The 19126-nt window shown below is 38.5% G+C and overlaps 1 protein-coding gene across 4 annotated transcripts in view; it reads left to right on the forward strand.

The window, feature by feature from the left end:
* KIF5A (kinesin family member 5A) overlaps positions 1-19126 on the forward strand; it is a 56827-nt gene that overhangs the window by 18220 nt on the left and 19481 nt on the right. For 3 of the 4 annotated variants that reach the window (XM_053455761.1, XM_053455762.1, XM_053455763.1), the window contains exons 2-13: positions 8041-8128; positions 8940-9013; positions 9889-9993; positions 11382-11430; positions 13121-13176; positions 14943-15030; positions 15660-15784; positions 17329-17433; positions 17760-17908; positions 18024-18193; positions 18707-18882; positions 18972-19040. In XM_053455761.1, the coding sequence (XP_053311736.1) occupies positions 8041-8128; positions 8940-9013; positions 9889-9993; positions 11382-11430; positions 13121-13176; positions 14943-15030; positions 15660-15784; positions 17329-17433; positions 17760-17908; positions 18024-18193; positions 18707-18882; positions 18972-19040 (1254 nt within the window). The remainder of the gene's footprint in view (positions 1-8040; positions 8129-8939; positions 9014-9888; positions 9994-11381; positions 11431-13120; positions 13177-14942; positions 15031-15659; positions 15785-17328; positions 17434-17759; positions 17909-18023; positions 18194-18706; positions 18883-18971; positions 19041-19126) is intronic. The other variant, XM_053455764.1, reaches the window with a different exon arrangement.

The raw sequence follows: 19126 nt of genomic DNA on the forward strand, positions 1-19126 counted from the left end.
CATGTGGGCGTAATGCATAAGCCCCAGCCATATGGTACTCTCCAGCGGTGCTATATATGGTGCTCTCCACGGGTGCTAGATATGGTGCTCTCCACCGTTGCTATATATGGTGTTCCTCACAGGTGCTAGATATGGTGCTCTCCACCGGTGCTATATATGGTACTCTCCAATGCTGCTAGATATGGTGCTCTGCACCGGTGCTATATATGGTGCTCTCCACGGGTGATAGATATGGTGCTTTCCACAGATGCTTGATATGGTGCTAACCGGTGCTATATATGGTGCTCCTCACAGGTGCTAGATATGGTGCTCTCCACCGGTGCTAGATATACATTGCTCTCCAGAATGCAAAACATTTTTCATATGGATTTGATTTAAACGGCTCTTCATAAGGAGAGCAAAGCAAATTTTTTCTTTCATAAATGGGTGGTTAGGTATTTCTTTCCAAATACTGGTAATTATAACAGCTCTTTTTGGGGTCTTCGTAGTGTCTATTGGATAATGAGGCCGGGTGCGGGTCCATAGGTTATGTCCAGGGTGCTCATTTGCACAATGGCATGTCTATGAGTACTCTGAAACATCACAGCAACATGTATATCTGTTTGTCTGGATTGCTGTCCCTACTCTGACTATGTTCTACAACTGTGATGTATCTAAGTGTTACACTTTCAAGGTGTTGCTTACTACAAGGGCACATATGAAGATCATAGGCAAGGCAAGTCATTTCTGCTCAAATAGTGATGTTGTTGGATGTGTAATTTGTATGGATGGAACCTACATAATAACATTAATTTATGTTTGGATTAATTTAACAGTAATTTATGTTTGGAAAAAGCCCTTAGTCCATCAAGTTTAACCCTTATACTTATCCTCCCTGCTTTTGATCCAAAAGAAAGCAAAAAACCCAATGAAGATATTTTTTGGATTTTGCCACTTGGGTGGGTACTTCTTGTCTATAAATGGCAATCAGATTTTTCCTTGGATCATGAAATGTTTGCTTTGCATACCTTGTCCTCTTTTGAAAATAAAGAGTTTAAAAAAACAAAATAGCAGACTCTCCTTGGAGAACCATAGATGTTATTTCAAGATGTTAAGTAGCGCAATAGACCTGTTTGTATAGCTACATTAATAAGGACAAGGTCAGGCATTGCAGAAAATCTGCCTAGTTAAATTATTCCGTGAACAAAGGAAGGCGAAGTACATAAGTTTTGGATTATTAATGTGTGTTACAGTAAATTGCCTCACCTATATAACTCTGGTATTGCACTGATCTGGAAACTTTTTAAATTCATCTGCAGTGGATTGGGAGGATCCTGCTGTATAATCATGTGAAAATCAATTTAAAACCAGACAGAAGCTGTAATTTGCTTCTGCATTGATCAGTATGCTTTTAACAATTGTTTTGCATTGCTCACAGAATGGGAGCTTGTGGTTCCTCTATCGATTGCATCTCCATTTAACAGCCAGTTGTGTTCTTAAATTCTACAATACCATCTTTATCATAGCAGAATGTTGTGATAGGACTCAAACCCTTGCGTGTGTTAGTAAGTGCAGCATAGGATCAGTAATGTATTTATTTGGAGTTATATTCAAAGCATGAACATTCACTTACATACAGCACCTAATCCACAGACCTTGAGTGCCCACATTTGGTGACTATCCCAATTACAGGGTTTTCCGTAGTTGTCCGTTGCTGGGAGATCTGTGCATCACCTTCACTAGGATTTGGAGTGTTAGGATCATATCGATGATATCCCCGGAAGGTTCCAGGTCTCACACTTGTTTACTTGTTTACTTTGAGTTGCCACATCAGCCATTCCAAACCAGACACCAAGGAATTCTACATGCTGCAAGTCAGACCGGCAAATGCTGCACACTTCCTACAGTGACATTACATAACATATTACTTATAGAGCTCCGGCAGCGCTGTTACTATAGGGGGGGGGTGAAAATGAACAATAACCAATAATATAAAAAACTGACAATAACTTGGACACGTGCCATGACTGAGTCATTGGAAGAAGAAGACCCTACTCTCTAGAGTTTACATTCTATTAGAACACCAGTTAGTGACTTTGTTAGATTAATATGGAATTAAATCAACTTTTCTTTGATGTTACACTATGTCAGGATATCATAGTCCTAGTACTCAGCAGAAATTTGTATAAAGATTTGGAAGCTCATCCTCAAGGATGCAAATCCTCATGGGCTTCATTGATGTGAGCAAATCTGAGAGATGGAGAAGTTTCACCCCAGGGATATGTAATTAGACTCGTGATTAAAATCAGCCCTGGTACACTGCTCCACTCTCAGACTCCTGTAGCGTGCAAGGACTGCCGCATGAGGGAAAGTCATTTGGCACCACATCACTAGGCATTTGCCCAATTCCCCAGAGGGCCAATCTGGGCCTAATGCAAATCACTTTCTCCGGCAGTGTACACGGTGCTGAATAATATACCAAAATATATTCCGGTTTCTTTTGGCCTGCGTGTAGCCAACAACCATGTTCATACAGCATCTGTGCCTGATTTATTTACAGAAAATTGGCAGATTTTGTTTTCGTGACTGAGATCACGGAGGCCATTAAGCATTGAACAAGGGAATGCAGTCATGCGTATAATTGTTCTATAAATATGGATATAACAAAAATCACAGCAGAGCACAAGGATGACATATTTCAAGAAAATTATTCTACTCTATCATCTGTATTATCTTTATTGAGGAAGATTTGAATTGTTTATGGTACATTTTTTTTAGCTACTATTTTATGGCAGGGGTGGACAACTGCTTGAAGCCACATAGCCATGACCCCTAAAACTAGCTCCTTACTTTATATAATATAACTGTTTGATCACTTTGGATCTTCCCTAAAGTGTTCTGTCTTATCTGGTATTCCACATAGATCTGCCCAGAACTGTATCAAGAAATTTCTAGAAACTAGGAATTGACTAGTGCTTAAATAATATACCTGATAGTACCTAATGGCGTATAATCTCTGTGACTGACTTCTTTGTCAAAGACACTGTGCAGCTACCAAAGGGTGAAATTTATGGCGAGCTGAGCCGGTAAAGGCTTTCCAGCCCAAATCTTCTTGGTGGGAGTGGTACACAGTGCTGCTTGCACAAAAAATTTAGTTTATGACCTCAGTTTATGGAATTGAATTGATGAACATAGAGCTTCTAACAGTCTTCTCAACAGATCTGTGAGTTTCCACTTTTGACTGTCAATCATTCACCCCTTCTTCCATGCCATCTACTGTGGTTTATAAGTCACATGATGCTCTGCCTTATGGGAGTTGTTGCCCTTTGTTACTTGATTACCATAATGTGTGTATCGCTATTGATGACACATCAAGGTGACTGTGTGTTTTCATTGTACATCAGCCTATGTCCAGAGTTATAAATAGCAGTGTTTGAGCTGTGCAAGCACAAGAAGAGCTTAAACGAGACCTTTAGGTGCTCTGGAAAGGTGATGAACACATTTGAAAAAGAGTAAAGTGTTATTAGGGGATAGCATCACACTCAATAGCCATTTCTTGTAGGGAGGTTGAATGCCCCTCTCAATTGGCTTGCCCCAAGGCTCAGTTCTAGGACCCCTTCTGCTGGTGACACATACCTACCTTTCTTTAGATGGTCTCTCTCTCCTTCCCTCTTTGATCACTAATTGTCTCACATCTCGTTCTAACTAAATGCTTGCTGTAATTGTAACACCATCAACCCTTATTATCTTCTCTTAAATGCCAAGATTCCAATGACTATTTCCTTTAATGTCAGTGGGGCAACTATCATCCCTACCCCATACTCTGATTGCCTCAGTGTCACCATTCAATCCAACCTACATGTTAAAAATGTGTTTGCCCATTCCTAGCTGTCACAACTAAGGGTACTGGGCTAGATGGATGCTCAGTACCCTGCATGGTCCAAACAGACTCAAGAGTCTCTCACAGAAGACAGCTGACTGCTGCAGGACTGGGGGACAGCAGAAGACTGAGCTGGACCATGGCGGACAGCAGGAAACTGAGCCGGGACTGGCAACACTACATTGTGTCTCTTGACATGGAGCACTATGTGGGGGATTTTTTGTATGTACAAAATTAAGTTTATTGTTATTCTTTATAAAAAGAATAAAGTATAAAAATGTGTGCGCAACTTGATCATATTCTGCATTTTTACTGATTAGGGAAAGCACAGACTTATTTTTTTTTTTGTTCAACAATTTGGATACATAATATTTTGGAGAGCTGCCAGCGCATATTCTTTTTTTATGTAAAACACTACTTGTTATGTCATGTTTACCCATTGAACAGCACTGTGGAATTTGATGATGCTATATAAATTCGTAAATGATAATAAGATGCCGCTCTCCATCTTGAGTTGAACAAAGATGATTTAAAGAAGGCTGTTGTCTACCCCTTTTGCTGTGAAACTGTAATTAGAACATAACATCCAGGAGAAAAAGATACTGGTATCATGAGAATATCAAAAATGAATTTATAATGTACCTGGCTATGCCCCGAATCATCGCTAATAGCATTCTGCACAGAGCATGTTCGCTAATTTAGATGAAATTCAGTTGGTGACAAGTAATTAAAGCCTATATTATTCTGGTGTAATGAGATTGACGTGGAGAAGTGTAGCCTGGGGTAGTAAACTCATAACACATTTAAATTTTTTATTAAAATGTCAGGAAGGGATTTGAATTGGGAGCCATTTGTTAATTAATAGAGGTACAGGTTGCTATGTTTGCACTGATACTACAGGAGTAGCATGGTGCATCATATAGTTACATAGATTAACCATTTAAAAAGTGTAGAAGCCAATTTCATTTTTACCAAGAAGCCATATACGTGATGTGACCGGTAACCAGGGGTGCTTATATTAAATATAAAGTGCTTAGAGCTTTGTTTGTAAAAGCATTGAGCTAGTACTAATAAATTAAAATGCAGATTTATATTAATATTATTTGGGGGGGAAATCCTGAATCATGTCTCAGGATATTTTTTTTCGAAACTGAGATTGATGATTAATGACATCACATTTGCAGTTCTCCATTGTCGAGTGACAATTAAAACTAGTTGTCTAGTATTTCTTGCCTCTAGAAATCGGTACATTGTCTACCAAGGACACACCAAATATAAGGAATTTATGGTGTTGGTTCCATCTATGAATATACAGAAAGAAAAGAATAAATGAAATACTTCTGCTTTCAAAAGTCTATACAGCGATTTTACAAGATCCCAATGTGCTCATCCATCCGTGCTATTATTCACATGTGAAAATTCACTGTTGCAAGAGTAAGTATGTTTTTTCCCTTATACCCCAGGCTGTCACATAACTGTCTTGACATAAAGGCCGATGGAGCCCTTTAGCTCCAAGGTTCCTTTTGATCACGGCGCTGCCTAATTCACTTCACTCACTAGACCTTTCAGTTGTTTTAGATGTCTTATAAAATAGACATTTTTAGAACTCATCTAATTTAGTTCTATCTGAAGACTATGAGTATGCATACCTCCCAAGTTCCCCAGTTTTTAAGGCACAGTTCGGATTTTCGGACATTTCCCTCCATAGTTTTTGCAGGCAGTATGGATCATGGACTTGGTGGGGAGAGCATCTGAGCTCCCCTGACCGGCCCAAGGAAATGTAAACTTAATGGAGTTCAATGTTGTTGCAGCACATCCCTCCATTACAGATACCACAACGTTACCTTGTGACTTGGCTCTTCAGGGCTGGTGAATAGGTGGCCCTGTCTACACCAACCGTGCCCCCTCCCTGGTGCAGTCGCACCCCTTTCCATTCTCAGTCATACCCCAACATAGGTGTCCTTTGGAGCAGGACCCCTGTAATGTTGGGGGTGTGGGTCTGGTTAGAAATGATCGTAGTACTAATGAAAGTACTACATTTACAGACATGTGCCCTTTTACAGTTTGAATGATTGCACAATTAAATGTATATAGCTCTGTTGTAGTTTACAGACTTACTATTTACCCTTTTAAATCTTCAATTAAAGCGCAATTACATTTATATAGCCCTGTTCCATTATTAGGAATTTTTTTCCATCTGTACCTACGAGCACCAGTTCTTTCAGCCTCAATTAGTACATTCTGCAGTCAGAACACAAAGTACTAAAATAGGCACACATTGTAAGTAACCAGTCTACAATTAGTTTCATAATTATACATCTCACCAGTATGAAGTATCAAGTATCACCATTTGCTGGACTAATAAATTTGTATCACCGCAGATTTTTATAAATCTTTTTTATATATATAATGATATATTATTTGTTTAAATATGCGGAGTCCATTGTAAAGTGATGGCTTTAATATTGGTTACATGGGATATTTTGAGTACGGTATAAATAAATGGAAGGGTTCCCCTCTTCTTGTACATTGCTAAATTATTAAACTACACACATAAAAATAGTTATAAATAATAAAATACCTTCCTCGTTTAGTGAGATACAGGAATCGCCAAAATCGGGTTATGCTAGTTATGACAAAAACACAATGTATTACATTTAATGGGCACCTCAATGTCCCCAACAGCCTCACCAAAGAATAACACATATTAAAGTACTTCATTAAGTATTCTTTAAAAATATAAAAAGCACTTTCCCTAGGTAGGAGCTGTACCTTCTGCAGCTTCCCTCCTCCTCTGTGGTCTAACAATTTGTCTTGAAGCAGCCAATCAGTGTCCAAGGGTGGTCTCTGTAGACCCATGTGTGATGTTCACAGAACCATGCTGGAGAAGACCTCTCCTGCGTGGAAAATAGCAGATGGGTGAAAGGGGCAAATGCATTTGGAAATTTAAAGAGGTCACCCGGCTGTCATATTGATGGCTGCTGTCTCCCTTTCAGTTTGATGCCTGTCAAATACTAATGTAACTCTGATACAGACAAAGTTATAACAAATAAATCTAAACCTAATAACAATTAGTCCCTAACACCTGAAAAAAGAGGGATTCAAAACTAAAAGTATGTAGTAAGTAAGCAACTAGTATGGGACAGTGTGGACACACTTAACTAGAGTTATTATTACAGAGGGTTCACTTTTATAACCATGGTGCAATATCTGCAAAATACCCTTGTATTGCTCCTTACTAAACCGGTTTATTAAATGGCGCCTCCTCAGTAAAATCATGGTGGAGAAGGACTAACCAGGGATCCATTGCATACATTCAGTCTCTACCGGCAGTAGTACAAATGTGTAGATCAAGGGAGATTGATGTGAAATATCTTGTCCTTGGTGAAACCATTGTGTGCTGCCAGCTAAGTAATACACAAATGTACCACTAATAATATAATAATATGTCATAATTGTGATGTAAAAAGTCAACAAATATCTCTTTTATTACACCTTATTCAGACACTCAGTGTGATGTAGTTTGCATTGTATTATCTATACTTTATGTGGTTTATATTCCAATCAGCATACTTGTCTCAAAATGAGTTGATCGTTTTCACCTTATGGTTATTAGCTAACAGGTTTAAATGTCCTCTGAAATTTCAATTGAAATTAAAAGTGGCCAGATTTGGAACAATTTGTAGAAGCTGGGAAATGGTTGTGTATTTGTTAGGCACTCCACCTTGTCCCACTTATGAGTTATCATGAGTGACCTATGAGATTCCAGAGTTGGTCATTTTAACCTTATGGTACATCTGAGGGTTCAATGTGCCCATATGTACATTACATTACCTAGCGATGTGCGGACTTATCTTTAAGTATGCCTTTCTTAGTTCATGTACTCAAACCAGAAAGTGAAATGATGTATAATAATATATAGAAAAATACTGTTACCTGCATAATGCAGATAGACTTCAGTGAGAATAATTACTGTTAGCTGGGTCGCTTGTCATTGGGGAAACAAATCCAGAATTCATGTGTTCTAGATAAATAATATTAAAACAAAGTAATTTGCAATCACGGTTAGTAAAATATGAAAAATGTTAATAACCTCTTGTCATGATGTAGGTTAATAGTTTAAAAAATGTCTAAAATTTTTCTAGTTGTAATGAATTTTGTTTATATATTTTATATTTCAGGGTAAACCCTATGTTTTTGACCGAGTGTTTCCCCCTAATACTACTCAGGAGCAAGTCTATCATGCGTGTGCCATGCAGATTGTTAAAGGTAAGATTTGTAGTTCTCTTTTGTTCTAGGTACAGGTAAAATGCATAAAGATAAGAATAGCCATGCATGTCAAAAAAAAAACGAATATCCTCGATTAAAACAACGCTTCTTAGATGCTATGATCCCTTGGGTTGCCTGTATTGAAACAGGGATTTCAATGATTATGTCACACTTAGCGTGATGCCATTTGTAGTAGCATGAGGAACTTATATAGGGCCCTGCGTTTGTTGCATTTAGGCTTGGGTCAGCCCTAGGCATGACAAAGGGCAGCGTAACCGATGGCTCAGCACTCACCTCCACCTCGCTGCCCTTTCTGCTGAGTGCTGGGATATGATGTCATACCGTGTCGTTTCGCCTTTAAAGGATATATACCATATGCTATGAAGGCTGTGTTGGCTATATGGGGTGTTATAAATGAACCAGTTACATTAAAAGCCTGAATGCCCAGTAGGGTGAACAACCCCCTGACAGACTACACCACTGGTTAATTAATATCCTCTCTGCATCAAGTCAAAGCCGTGCCTAGTGAGATATGCATTTTATATGACAGCGTTTGGACCACAATGACTAACCTTTTGTCATAAGATGTGACTGTTTATGTGTTTTGTTAACATGGCCAACACTCATATGTAAACATGTAGTGTAGTATAATATATAACATTCTTCTGCCACAGCCACCTTTACAGTTACAAAGATTATACATATATTTTTTTAACGAATATAAACATTTTCTGCTATCTAAGCATCGTGCATTAAGTTTGTTTCCATAGTAAAAGAATTAAAGATATGCAAATCTGGGTGTTTCTTGCAGATGTCCTGGCTGGATACAATGGAACCATCTTTGCCTATGGGCAAACCGCCTCTGGGAAGACCCACACCATGGAGGTGAGTTTGTCCTGCATAATGAGAACTTCAAATTGCTCGGATCAGGAAAGAATTAAAATGAGCTTTCCTTAAATGCGTGACAAGCCTAAAGCTCACTGGTGTTTTTACAAGCTGTAATGTGTAGTGTCACATGCCACAATCAATTGCATTTATACAACAGAGTAGGGTTTTTCGAAGTGTTAACATCCATAAAGCTAACAGTAAAGTAGTTCGATTTCAGGATAAGAACATAACAAATAACATTTTCAGAAAACAGTTCAAAAGTAATTTTATCACCAAAAAAACACATTTTACTAAACTTACTAGAACAGCAACATTTTACCCCAGTGGTAGAAGTGATTTAATTAATCCCCTTTGTGTTGAATTATGTTATCTAGTTTATGTTGGCATAACGTGGCTTTTTATTTTATTGTGCCCGGTGACACACCTATAATTTTGAAATGATCTACTCAGTTTCTAACGTAGTTTGTAACAGGGCAGGATGATGAATACAGCGTGATGGGATATCTGTTGATGGAAACCCCTATAACTTGTTCACCCCTTGTCATCCCTTGGTGGCACACAGTACTTTATGTTTTCCATCAGATGTTTTGAAAGCAGAAATTTTACAAAACTATGTGTTGCCAGCCAGTAATTCATATATTTTTTACAATTGATTTGATTTTATAATTTTATTATATGTTGATGCTTTTATAATTTTGCATTTTTTTTTATTTTGAGGTTAATTATAGAAAATTTGATAAAATAACTAACACATTTTCTTCTTTAAAAAAAATTGTTTAATTCAGTTGTATCAAACTCCCCATGCGTTCTGTTTAAATCATATTATTAATGAGGTCTTTAAAATGAATTGCCTGCTACCACTTTTTTTTCAGGGGAAGCTTCATGATCCACAAATGATGGGAATAATTCCCAGGATTGCTAGAGACATCTTTAATCACATCTACTCCATGGATGAGAACCTAGAATTTCATATCAAGGTAAAGTACAGCAGACAAGATCAGTTGCCCCCAGACCGTTTCATAATAAGATTTACATCTAGTTTCTACTTCATTATTTGGTCATTAAGTCGAATAATTGTTCTCGGGAAAGATAAAACATTTTAATGAAGCATGCAAATGACATGGTTTTAATTAGAATCGCCATATTAGTACTATGAACAGTTTTATTATCATTTCCAGATAAATGTAGAAAGACAAAGGGAATATACTCTGCTGTAACTTTATACAAAGAGCGTATTTCCATATTGTGCACTTTATTGTATATAATAGCTGTGTGTTCTCTTTACATTTCTGCATCGTCCATTTTCCAAATGCAGGAGAGGATTCTGTAGAATCCCCCCATATACCGGTATATTTGTCCTTTTCCCCACCTTCTACCTAAATTTCCCTTCAAGCGATGCACTCCCCTCCAGTCAGATCCAGCGCTGGCTCAGGGAACGCTGCATGTGGGGGTCTGTTTGGACCCCTGTGTACGTGTGGAAAGGTCTGCCATAGAGGAAGAGGTCAGCCTCTTCGGCATCAGGCAAATTAAAGTACTTGGGGTACTCACAGAGTATTCTTCTATAGTGGGGGTGTGAAGGACATTAAACTGTCACCAATGTATTTCTATGTTGTGTTGGCAAATTGTGCATACTCACTGGAGAACTAGAGGTTACTTATCAGATAGATATCATTTTATGAGAGTTCAATCAGCAGGATCAGTTCCAGGACTAGGTCCATTGGTGTCTATAGTAATAAGTCCAATGTTCAAACATTGTGATCTTCCCACTAATGCTTCTTCTGTGGTCTGCATGCTGCCTGCATATCAATGGATTCCCCCTTTAACTAAGGCAAAAGCAGGCAACCCACTGCTCCATAACTGTTTTTCTTTAATAAAATATGAAATGTATTGAGACGCAGGGCGGAAGCAAAAGCATCATCGGTACAGACATTTGTAAAAGCTGAAATGCTATAGGAGTACTGCAACGCAGCTCAGGGAAATTCACGTACAACATCAGATTAACGGAAAGCTCAGAAATACAGTAACGGCAAAGTACGTTTTCCATATCCAGACATGCCACATATGGTTTGGAATTTTCAGAAAAAAACCTGGGGAAATGGGGGTGGCTGTTGATGAGCTACAACTCTTATGATCGTACAATCTCAAGAGCTTGTGGAGCACCCAACGGGTTCTGGAGAGCTACAAGCTCCCTGTGTTTATTAGTGAAACATGTGGATTGGTTTGTGCATTTAGACTTTTATATGAAGGGAATATTGTTTAAATGTTGACAGATATCTACAGTACACACATTTTAGACACAGTTCACACGATGGAATAGCAAATTATTTATACAAAACAGTCATTTTAATAAGATTTTTTCCCTTAGGTTTCCTATTTTGAGATCTACTTGGACAAAATTAGAGACCTGCTTGATGGTGAGTGTCCCACTGCATAGCCTCTCTCAACAGCCTTCTACTTATATGTCACTGGCGCTGCGGAACGTTGCTCTATACCCATACCAGCACATTTTATTACCTTACCAATACTTGTCCCAGACCTCCATCATTTACTCTTGTGCCCCACACACAACATCTCCTGTGGCTCTCCCTACCTTTTATTTTCAAAAGCCAACATATATTCCCTCCCTTCACTACTGCAACACCCTACAACATCGTTCCCACTCTATCCACTATCACAAAGCAGCCCGACTTTCAAACCTATCAGTGGCAGATCACCTTGATCTTGATCCACTCGATCATCTTGATCCATTCGATCATCCAATTGCATTCCACCCCCTCCACTCTGCTTGGACCTTCACCTTATGCCCCCGACCACCCAGGCAGAAAATTCCCCTAGTGACAAGCCTTTTATATACAACATATGAAACAATGGGCCAACTAAATCTTGTGAGCCACATTCAACTTCCCCTCTCTCACAAACACAAACTGACCAGCAGAAGGTGAGTCTCCATAAAATACATGACATCCCACCACACTCCTGGATACAAGCCAACAAAGCAACCATTTTCAGTCCACTGACTCCTCTTTTATTGGTATTGGTTGTGTATTGGTTCTAGTAAAGTTTGTTTTAACTCAGATTAAGATGTGCAGTAAGAAAAGAGTACCGACTAACCTTGCCACAAGCACTGATGTACATTACAGAGTTAAAATATATGTAAATGGCATTTCATTTACTTTGGCGATAAGATTAAATGCCTTGATTTTATTCTTACGTTTGTCAGCTGCTGGAGGCTGTTGATATGTACTTGCTAACTTCTGTGTGCCAGGGCATAATTAAAATATAGCACTTGCAAACTTAAGTGACTTGTCAAGCTGTTTTATTGCGACATTGCATGCACAGAGCTCTGTATTTATGGCAACTGATATATGGAATGACCAATCTTGTTAAGCACTTTGTTAACCACAGCATATCAGTACAATTAACTGAATGGACTATTCTTAACAAGACTAGTTCAACCTGGACTTGGCACCAAAAGGGTAGCCATCAGAGGGCACCTTGTATGTTGTAAAACTGAAACTCCCTGGAAACGTAACTACCCTATGGCCATAGGAACATTGTGAGTGTGGAGTTGTAGTTCCATAATACCTGGAGAGTTACCTGTTTGCTAATTTGGGTCTACATGGAAAAGATCTGAAAAAACAACCAAAAGGGCAACAATGTCAGTTTACAATTTTGTTCCATGTTATCATACAGACTATTTATACTACTGTGGTCCAATTCTTCAAAAAGGCTAATTCTAAGGAATTAATGAAATTGTCCCCTCTTGCTGACAATTATTCACATGAGATCCTAAAAATAACGTTCACCCATTCCTTGCCTTTTTTTTGTCATAATGATAATTACTGTGGTTTTTATATGTTTCATAGAATAAATGCATTTTAATTGAAGGGTAATTATGACCCCTCTCAATTTTAGTCAAATAAATGCCTTCTTTGAAACAAAAAAAAACCAAAATGGCTTCTTATAGCAGTGTAATTTCTGGGAATGATGATTCTTTGTTAAATGTTAGTTCCCTGTTAAATGCAAGGTCTTTTTATTGATAAAATCTATGAAATCAAATCAGATCTGGGTTTCTGTTCATTTTATGTTCCTTTTGTTTTTCAGTATCTAAGACAAACCTCTCGGTTCACGAAGACAAAAACCGTGTTCCATTTGTCAAGGTGAGAGGAGACATTAAAAGTGAAACATTAAAAATGGTTGTTTTTTTATTGCTTTATTGTTAACGAGATCCAAGCCACAAATTGCATAACAACCATAGGAATAAAGAAGATTCAATTGACCTAGAAGTACCCAGTGACCTTTATTTTGAAATACTGAAATATTAATGGTGACAGTATATACGGATACACTGTACTAGAAACTGAATGCTACCCCCTGGCCACCAGGCAGACCTTGGTTTAGGAATATATATATATATATATATATATATATAACTAATATTTGAATCTTCCTAAAACCGCATTATAGAGGGGGTACCCAATCACAGGTGTATCTCTTTCTAAATGCATCAAATCAATACAATGTAAGTGATAACCCTATGCTACTATCTATTGCCCCAAGAGATTCCTAGAGAGCAGCGTCAATGCGAAATCCCTGTCTATAGTAGCTAAGCTATGCTGATCCGATTGTAAACAGAACCTACTGCTCAATCCACCTGGACGAGATTCTACATAAGGATGCCTCCTCCACTAGTAAACTATCAACCAGATTCCTACAGGCATTACACGACTGAAACCGGAAGGAAAACATTTAACTAAAGATTGACATGCCCGATGTCCCCTCGGCTTCATCAGAGGAATTGCAAAAACAGCTAGCTTCTCACGCTAGATTTAACTCTACCTTGATATTCTGCGAGTGCATAAAAGGTGAGGGGCTCCTCTGGGGCGTTACCAGAGGAAGTGAGGATGCAATAGCATTTGAGGGGACAGTAAGTACTGATCACAACCAACATGGTCGCATCGGGTCCCTGTGAAGGCAACTGGCAACTTAAATTATCACAATAGGAGTCCTCCTGGGTCTATACCCTGAAAACTTTGGCACCTTCAGGTTAAAATGAATTTAATTACTCTTCATTTTTATTGAAATAAATGTTATCTCGCCCAAGAAGAGGTATTTATATACAGGAGCAATTGTGTCTTTTATGTGCCCCTGTGAGCATAGGTACGATTTGGCTAAAAAGACCACTAACATTATCTTACTTTGTACTTGTATGACATGATCCAAGGAAATTAGGATACACATTTGAGCAGATTTTGGTTAAAGTCAACATCACGGTAAATGTACTGACAGCGAGATGTTAGGTTACTGCTGAATAATAATCAGAGTACTTAGTATCATTTAATGGAATCCACGTATACATTGTAATTGACTGTAGGCTGTCTGCTTCTGTATCTGAACATCTGCCAGTCTGAAATAGCAAGGGAATTAAGCTGCCTTTTTCTGTTGTCTCCAGGCCTAATAGAGATGGTTTCTTGTTATACGTGAATTGGCCTTCACAATCTCTATAATACGTATATTAGATTAGTCAAGGAATGATACACATTGCCTCTCTGAGATATCAGTAGTCTCCTTTCATTACTTAATATATACAATTGGAAAATGTCATCAGCCTGGTGAATGACGTCATCTTTACTTTAAGTCAATCAATATCCTTTACTGTCAAAAAGTAGGAGCAGTATTAATATTATTATTTTTTTTTTTAATGTTCATTTGTATATTAATCTTTTGTTTAATTATGGCCTCAGGTAAATACTAGACATCTCTAGATAAATTAGATTCATATGGATAACACTATTACAACCATAACAAGGGGAAAGTTCTCGAATAACTGAAAAAGTGTTGTTAACTCTTTTGCTACTATTATTTATCTACATCAGTGAAAATATTACAAGGAAAAATCTTAATCACGCTTTTTTTTCCCTTTCAGGGCTGCACGGAGCGCTTTGTATCTAGTCCAGAGGAGATTTTGGACGTGATTGATGAAGGAAAATCCAACCGCCATGTAGCTGTGACAAGTGAGAGCTGTTCATTGTCTTATTAGAGGAGTTTTAAGATCTATGTAGAATTGTGGAAACAGGCAGGCTTGTGATTTTTTCTTGTGTGTGTGTGGTGGTTCAAAAGTGATATTTTTAGGAGCCACCTTAAGATTCCTATGTCTCACACTGTACTCCAAAGGTAGTGAACCCAAATGCCAGAATATGATATGATATATCCTGCACAGCTTCACTACATCGCAAGGAGGCCAGATGGGACATGTGACTTGTGTAGATCCTGCAACAGCACAGACCTTATTTGATCTTATAGGTCTGTAGACTGGACAGGGAGGTCATAGGATCTCCCCAAATGGTCCATGATGCCTGCAAACCTGTAGAAAACAGGACACTTGGGAGTTATGTGTCCATAAACGTATACACTTAAAGTGCTTGAGTTTTCATAATATCTAATTACATTGCTTATCTGCCTTTATCTATAAAATTGTTACTTCTTTTCTGTCTCTTAATGTACTCCACATGTTCCCCCCTTCCTTTGCTTAGAAGATAGAAGCCCCATGGTTTTTTTTATTGCCAGATTTTGTCCATAATTTATGACACATTTTCACATTTGTGTCTTGTCCTCACCTCATACCCTTGTCTATCTGTTTTAGACATGAATGAACACAGCTCTCGCAGCCATAGCATCTTCCTCATCAACATCAAACAGGAAAATGTGGAGACAGAGCAGAAGCTTAGTGGAAAGCTGTATCTGGTGGACTTGGCTGGCAGCGAAAAGGTCAGACAAAAAGCTTTATTTTGGACAAACATCCTGTGGCACACCTTCATCTGTGTGACTCCAAAACCATGTCCCCAATTTAGTCAATCAGTACCATAAACAGAACACAAATGTTTTAATCAATATCAGCCATTCGACCAGGATTCTGTGCTAATCTGTGCTTTTTGTGTCCCTCAAGGCGAGTTTGACACCCCTGAAATAAAGAGATATTTTCATAGACAGTCAACTCACATCTACCCATTCCATAGAAAATGCAGTAGTATTCATATGAAAACCAATGGCCCTCTTATGTTAGCAATTTTAAATCTATACTCAATTAAGATGTCTCATATGTGTAGGTCTGTATAACTTAGGGGTCTTTCCTGGTCTTTTCCCTGAAAACGTTTAGCCATTTTAGTTTCCCTCTCTCCAATATGTGAATATCCTCCTGGAGATAGAGTCCAGAACTGTACACAATACTCCAGGTGAGGCCTGACAAGAGATCAGTAGAGGGACAGAATCACCTCCCTCTTCCTGCCACTAATGCCTCTAGCTATACAACCCAGCACCCTGCTTCTTTTCCATCACTTTACGGCATTGCCTGCTTAACGTTAAGTCTTTCTCGTCTGTTATCACTGACATTACAGTCTACCCAATGCTATATTCTACTTTGTACTAGTCTAGGCCTAAAGAAGATTGATTAACAAGAAGCACAATAAACATACCTTGGAACTCCTCAGGTTTTCAACCTCTCTCTTTAATAGTTAACAGGCTGATGTGTAGCAATATTGACCACTACAATGATAACTATGTAATTTATTTGAACTGTTTTTTGTGATTTTAGTGTAAGAATCTTAGCCACAAGTGTAAGCAAAATCTGTCCTTGTTGGAATCGTAACCCTTTACAGCAGAGAATCTCTGATTATCATACACACAGTGCTAGACTTTCCATTAGGCACCATTTGAGGCTGTGAAGCTGCTGGCAACATCATCCTAACATGACATTTAACTAACTGACACATTCTGTGTGTTTGCATACATCAGCCTCAAATGCAATGGTACAGTGTGACCATAACTGTTTGAATTAATCTAAAATGAATTCAGTACATTGTATATACATGACCTACTTCCAAACACAGCAGCCATAGTTTTGGACAGATAATGATGGAAGATGCATTGCCTAGTGGTTCAGGTCTCTGCCACAGTACCACAATAAATCAAGGTATGTTGTCACCTTGATAGCTGGATATTTATAGCAAAGCTTTGCTCAATTTTTAGTTTGCTTAAATTTTTAAGTTTAAGGTTTTTTCTTGACATTTATCAAGGTCCATCATTCCTGACACTTTCTATTATAAGATCTGTGAAGACAAATTACTCTTTTTCTTTCTTCCGTCTGTTTACCCAAGGTCCCAATTATTCATGGAATCCGTAAGCATTTACAATGATCCGCTCCATCTCAAGGCAGAAACTTTATGGTTTCAGGAGTGTCAGAAGATTGTGATATGAGATAACTTGCTTGTATTAATATCGAGAAACCAAAATAATTTGATCGTTTGTATTACCAGGTCAGTAAGACTGGAGCTGAAGGTGCTGTTTTGGATGAAGCCAAGAACATTAACAAGTCTCTTTCTGCCCTGGGAAATGTCATATCTTCTCTGGCTGATGGATCGGTAAGGATGTTCTCTTATACTTTACACCTAAGCGGAATAAATGTATTCTCCATTGGCAAATTACCACATAAATTGCATAAATTACCACACATGGAAAATTCCCTGGGTAGGCTACCCAGAGCTCTCCCTCTTCTTGGGGACTGCTTTTGTAGGGATTGGGCTATCTATACATGGTAGCTATACACATATAGGGGTGAGGTTTTCCATATCTAGGATGGGGCTAACTAAAAAGAGTGAACTTGGAAATCCTTTTTAAATGTTGTAGGCATGGATTTTCTTAAGGCTTATGAAGCTCATTTTGCTTTTACATTTTTGCTGTATTTCAGAAAGGTTACGTGCCCTACAGAGACAGTAAGATGACTCGAATCCTTCAGGATTCCCTGGGAGGAAATTGCAGGACAACTATGTTCATTTGCTGCTCTCCGTCTAACTACAATGATGCAGAGACCAAGTCAACTCTAATGTTTGGCCAGAGGTAATACACCCATGAACATTAGCTAATGAAAACACCTATTGGATCTATTCACTAAGAACTCAAGTGGTCAGCAGAGTTAAGGGTTAACAGACATTATATTATGTTTTTCTTACAGGGCTAAGACCATCAAGAACACAGCATCCGTCAACCTGGAGTTGACAGCTGAGCAATGGAAGAAGAAGTTTGAGAAGGAAAAGGAGAAGAACAAGACCATGAAGGAGACCATTCAAAAGCTGGAAGCGGAGCTCAGCCGCTGGAGGAGCGGTAAGGAAGAACTGAGAACTGGTACGTGATATATCCTAGGGTTTGCGGGAGAGGTAAATTTCACCAAATATCTTCAGTTCTGTAGCAGAATATTGTTCAAAGGAAGGCTAGCAAGTCTAGCCAAGTGGCTCAGTAATAAAGCAGCCTAAGACATACTGTATGTATCAGAGAACATGCTCAATATGCTCAATACTGTATGCTATCTATAAAGAGAGGGAAAGTATAGAAAGCATCCAGTCAAAACATACATGCTTCTTTAAGTCTACCAACCTACGCCCCTGGGAATACCTGTGCAATTGCAAGTAGAACAAAATAAAGTTAAACTAGTAGCCATAAATGTTTAAATTAGGGCAACCCTGAGGATTGTCCTCTGCCCCTTGTAAACTCTCCCTGATATTGTCCCCCGAAAACCCAAGTAGGGCTGGCAAGAGGGGCAGGCAGCAGTTGACCCTACAAAAAATCCTTGGGTTTTATATATAGTTTACTGAGTAGCACCCAATACACATAGCATGACAAATGGACGATTATTTCTAGGAGAGAATGTGCCTGAAACTGAGCAACTCAGTGATGGGGAACAGCTCACCCAGGACACCTGTGATGAAACCCCCGTTAATGATAATAATTCATCAATTGTTATCCGGATCTCAGAAGAGGAAAGAAGGAAATATGAGGAGGAGATTCGTAAAATGTACAAACAACTTGATGACAAGGTGTGTACCTACCTGGAAGGTGTAAACGCTATCTCGATGGTCCATTTTTATGAATGTCTAAAAGTCTGACTGGTTATTACCTCTTATAGGATGATGAGATCAATCAGCAGAGCCAGCTTGTTGAGAAGCTCAAGCAACAGATGTTGGATCAAGATGAGGTAACGTTTGTGGTTTATTGTGAAATTCATATTTGTTCAGATGACTGCAATGAAGTGTTATTTTCAATATTACAAGCTATAATAAT

The sequence above is a fragment of the Spea bombifrons genome, chromosome 2, assembly GCF_027358695.1.
Source record: "Spea bombifrons isolate aSpeBom1 chromosome 2, aSpeBom1.2.pri, whole genome shotgun sequence".
In the NCBI taxonomy this organism is placed as follows: Eukaryota; Metazoa; Chordata; class Amphibia; order Anura; family Pelobatidae; genus Spea; species Spea bombifrons.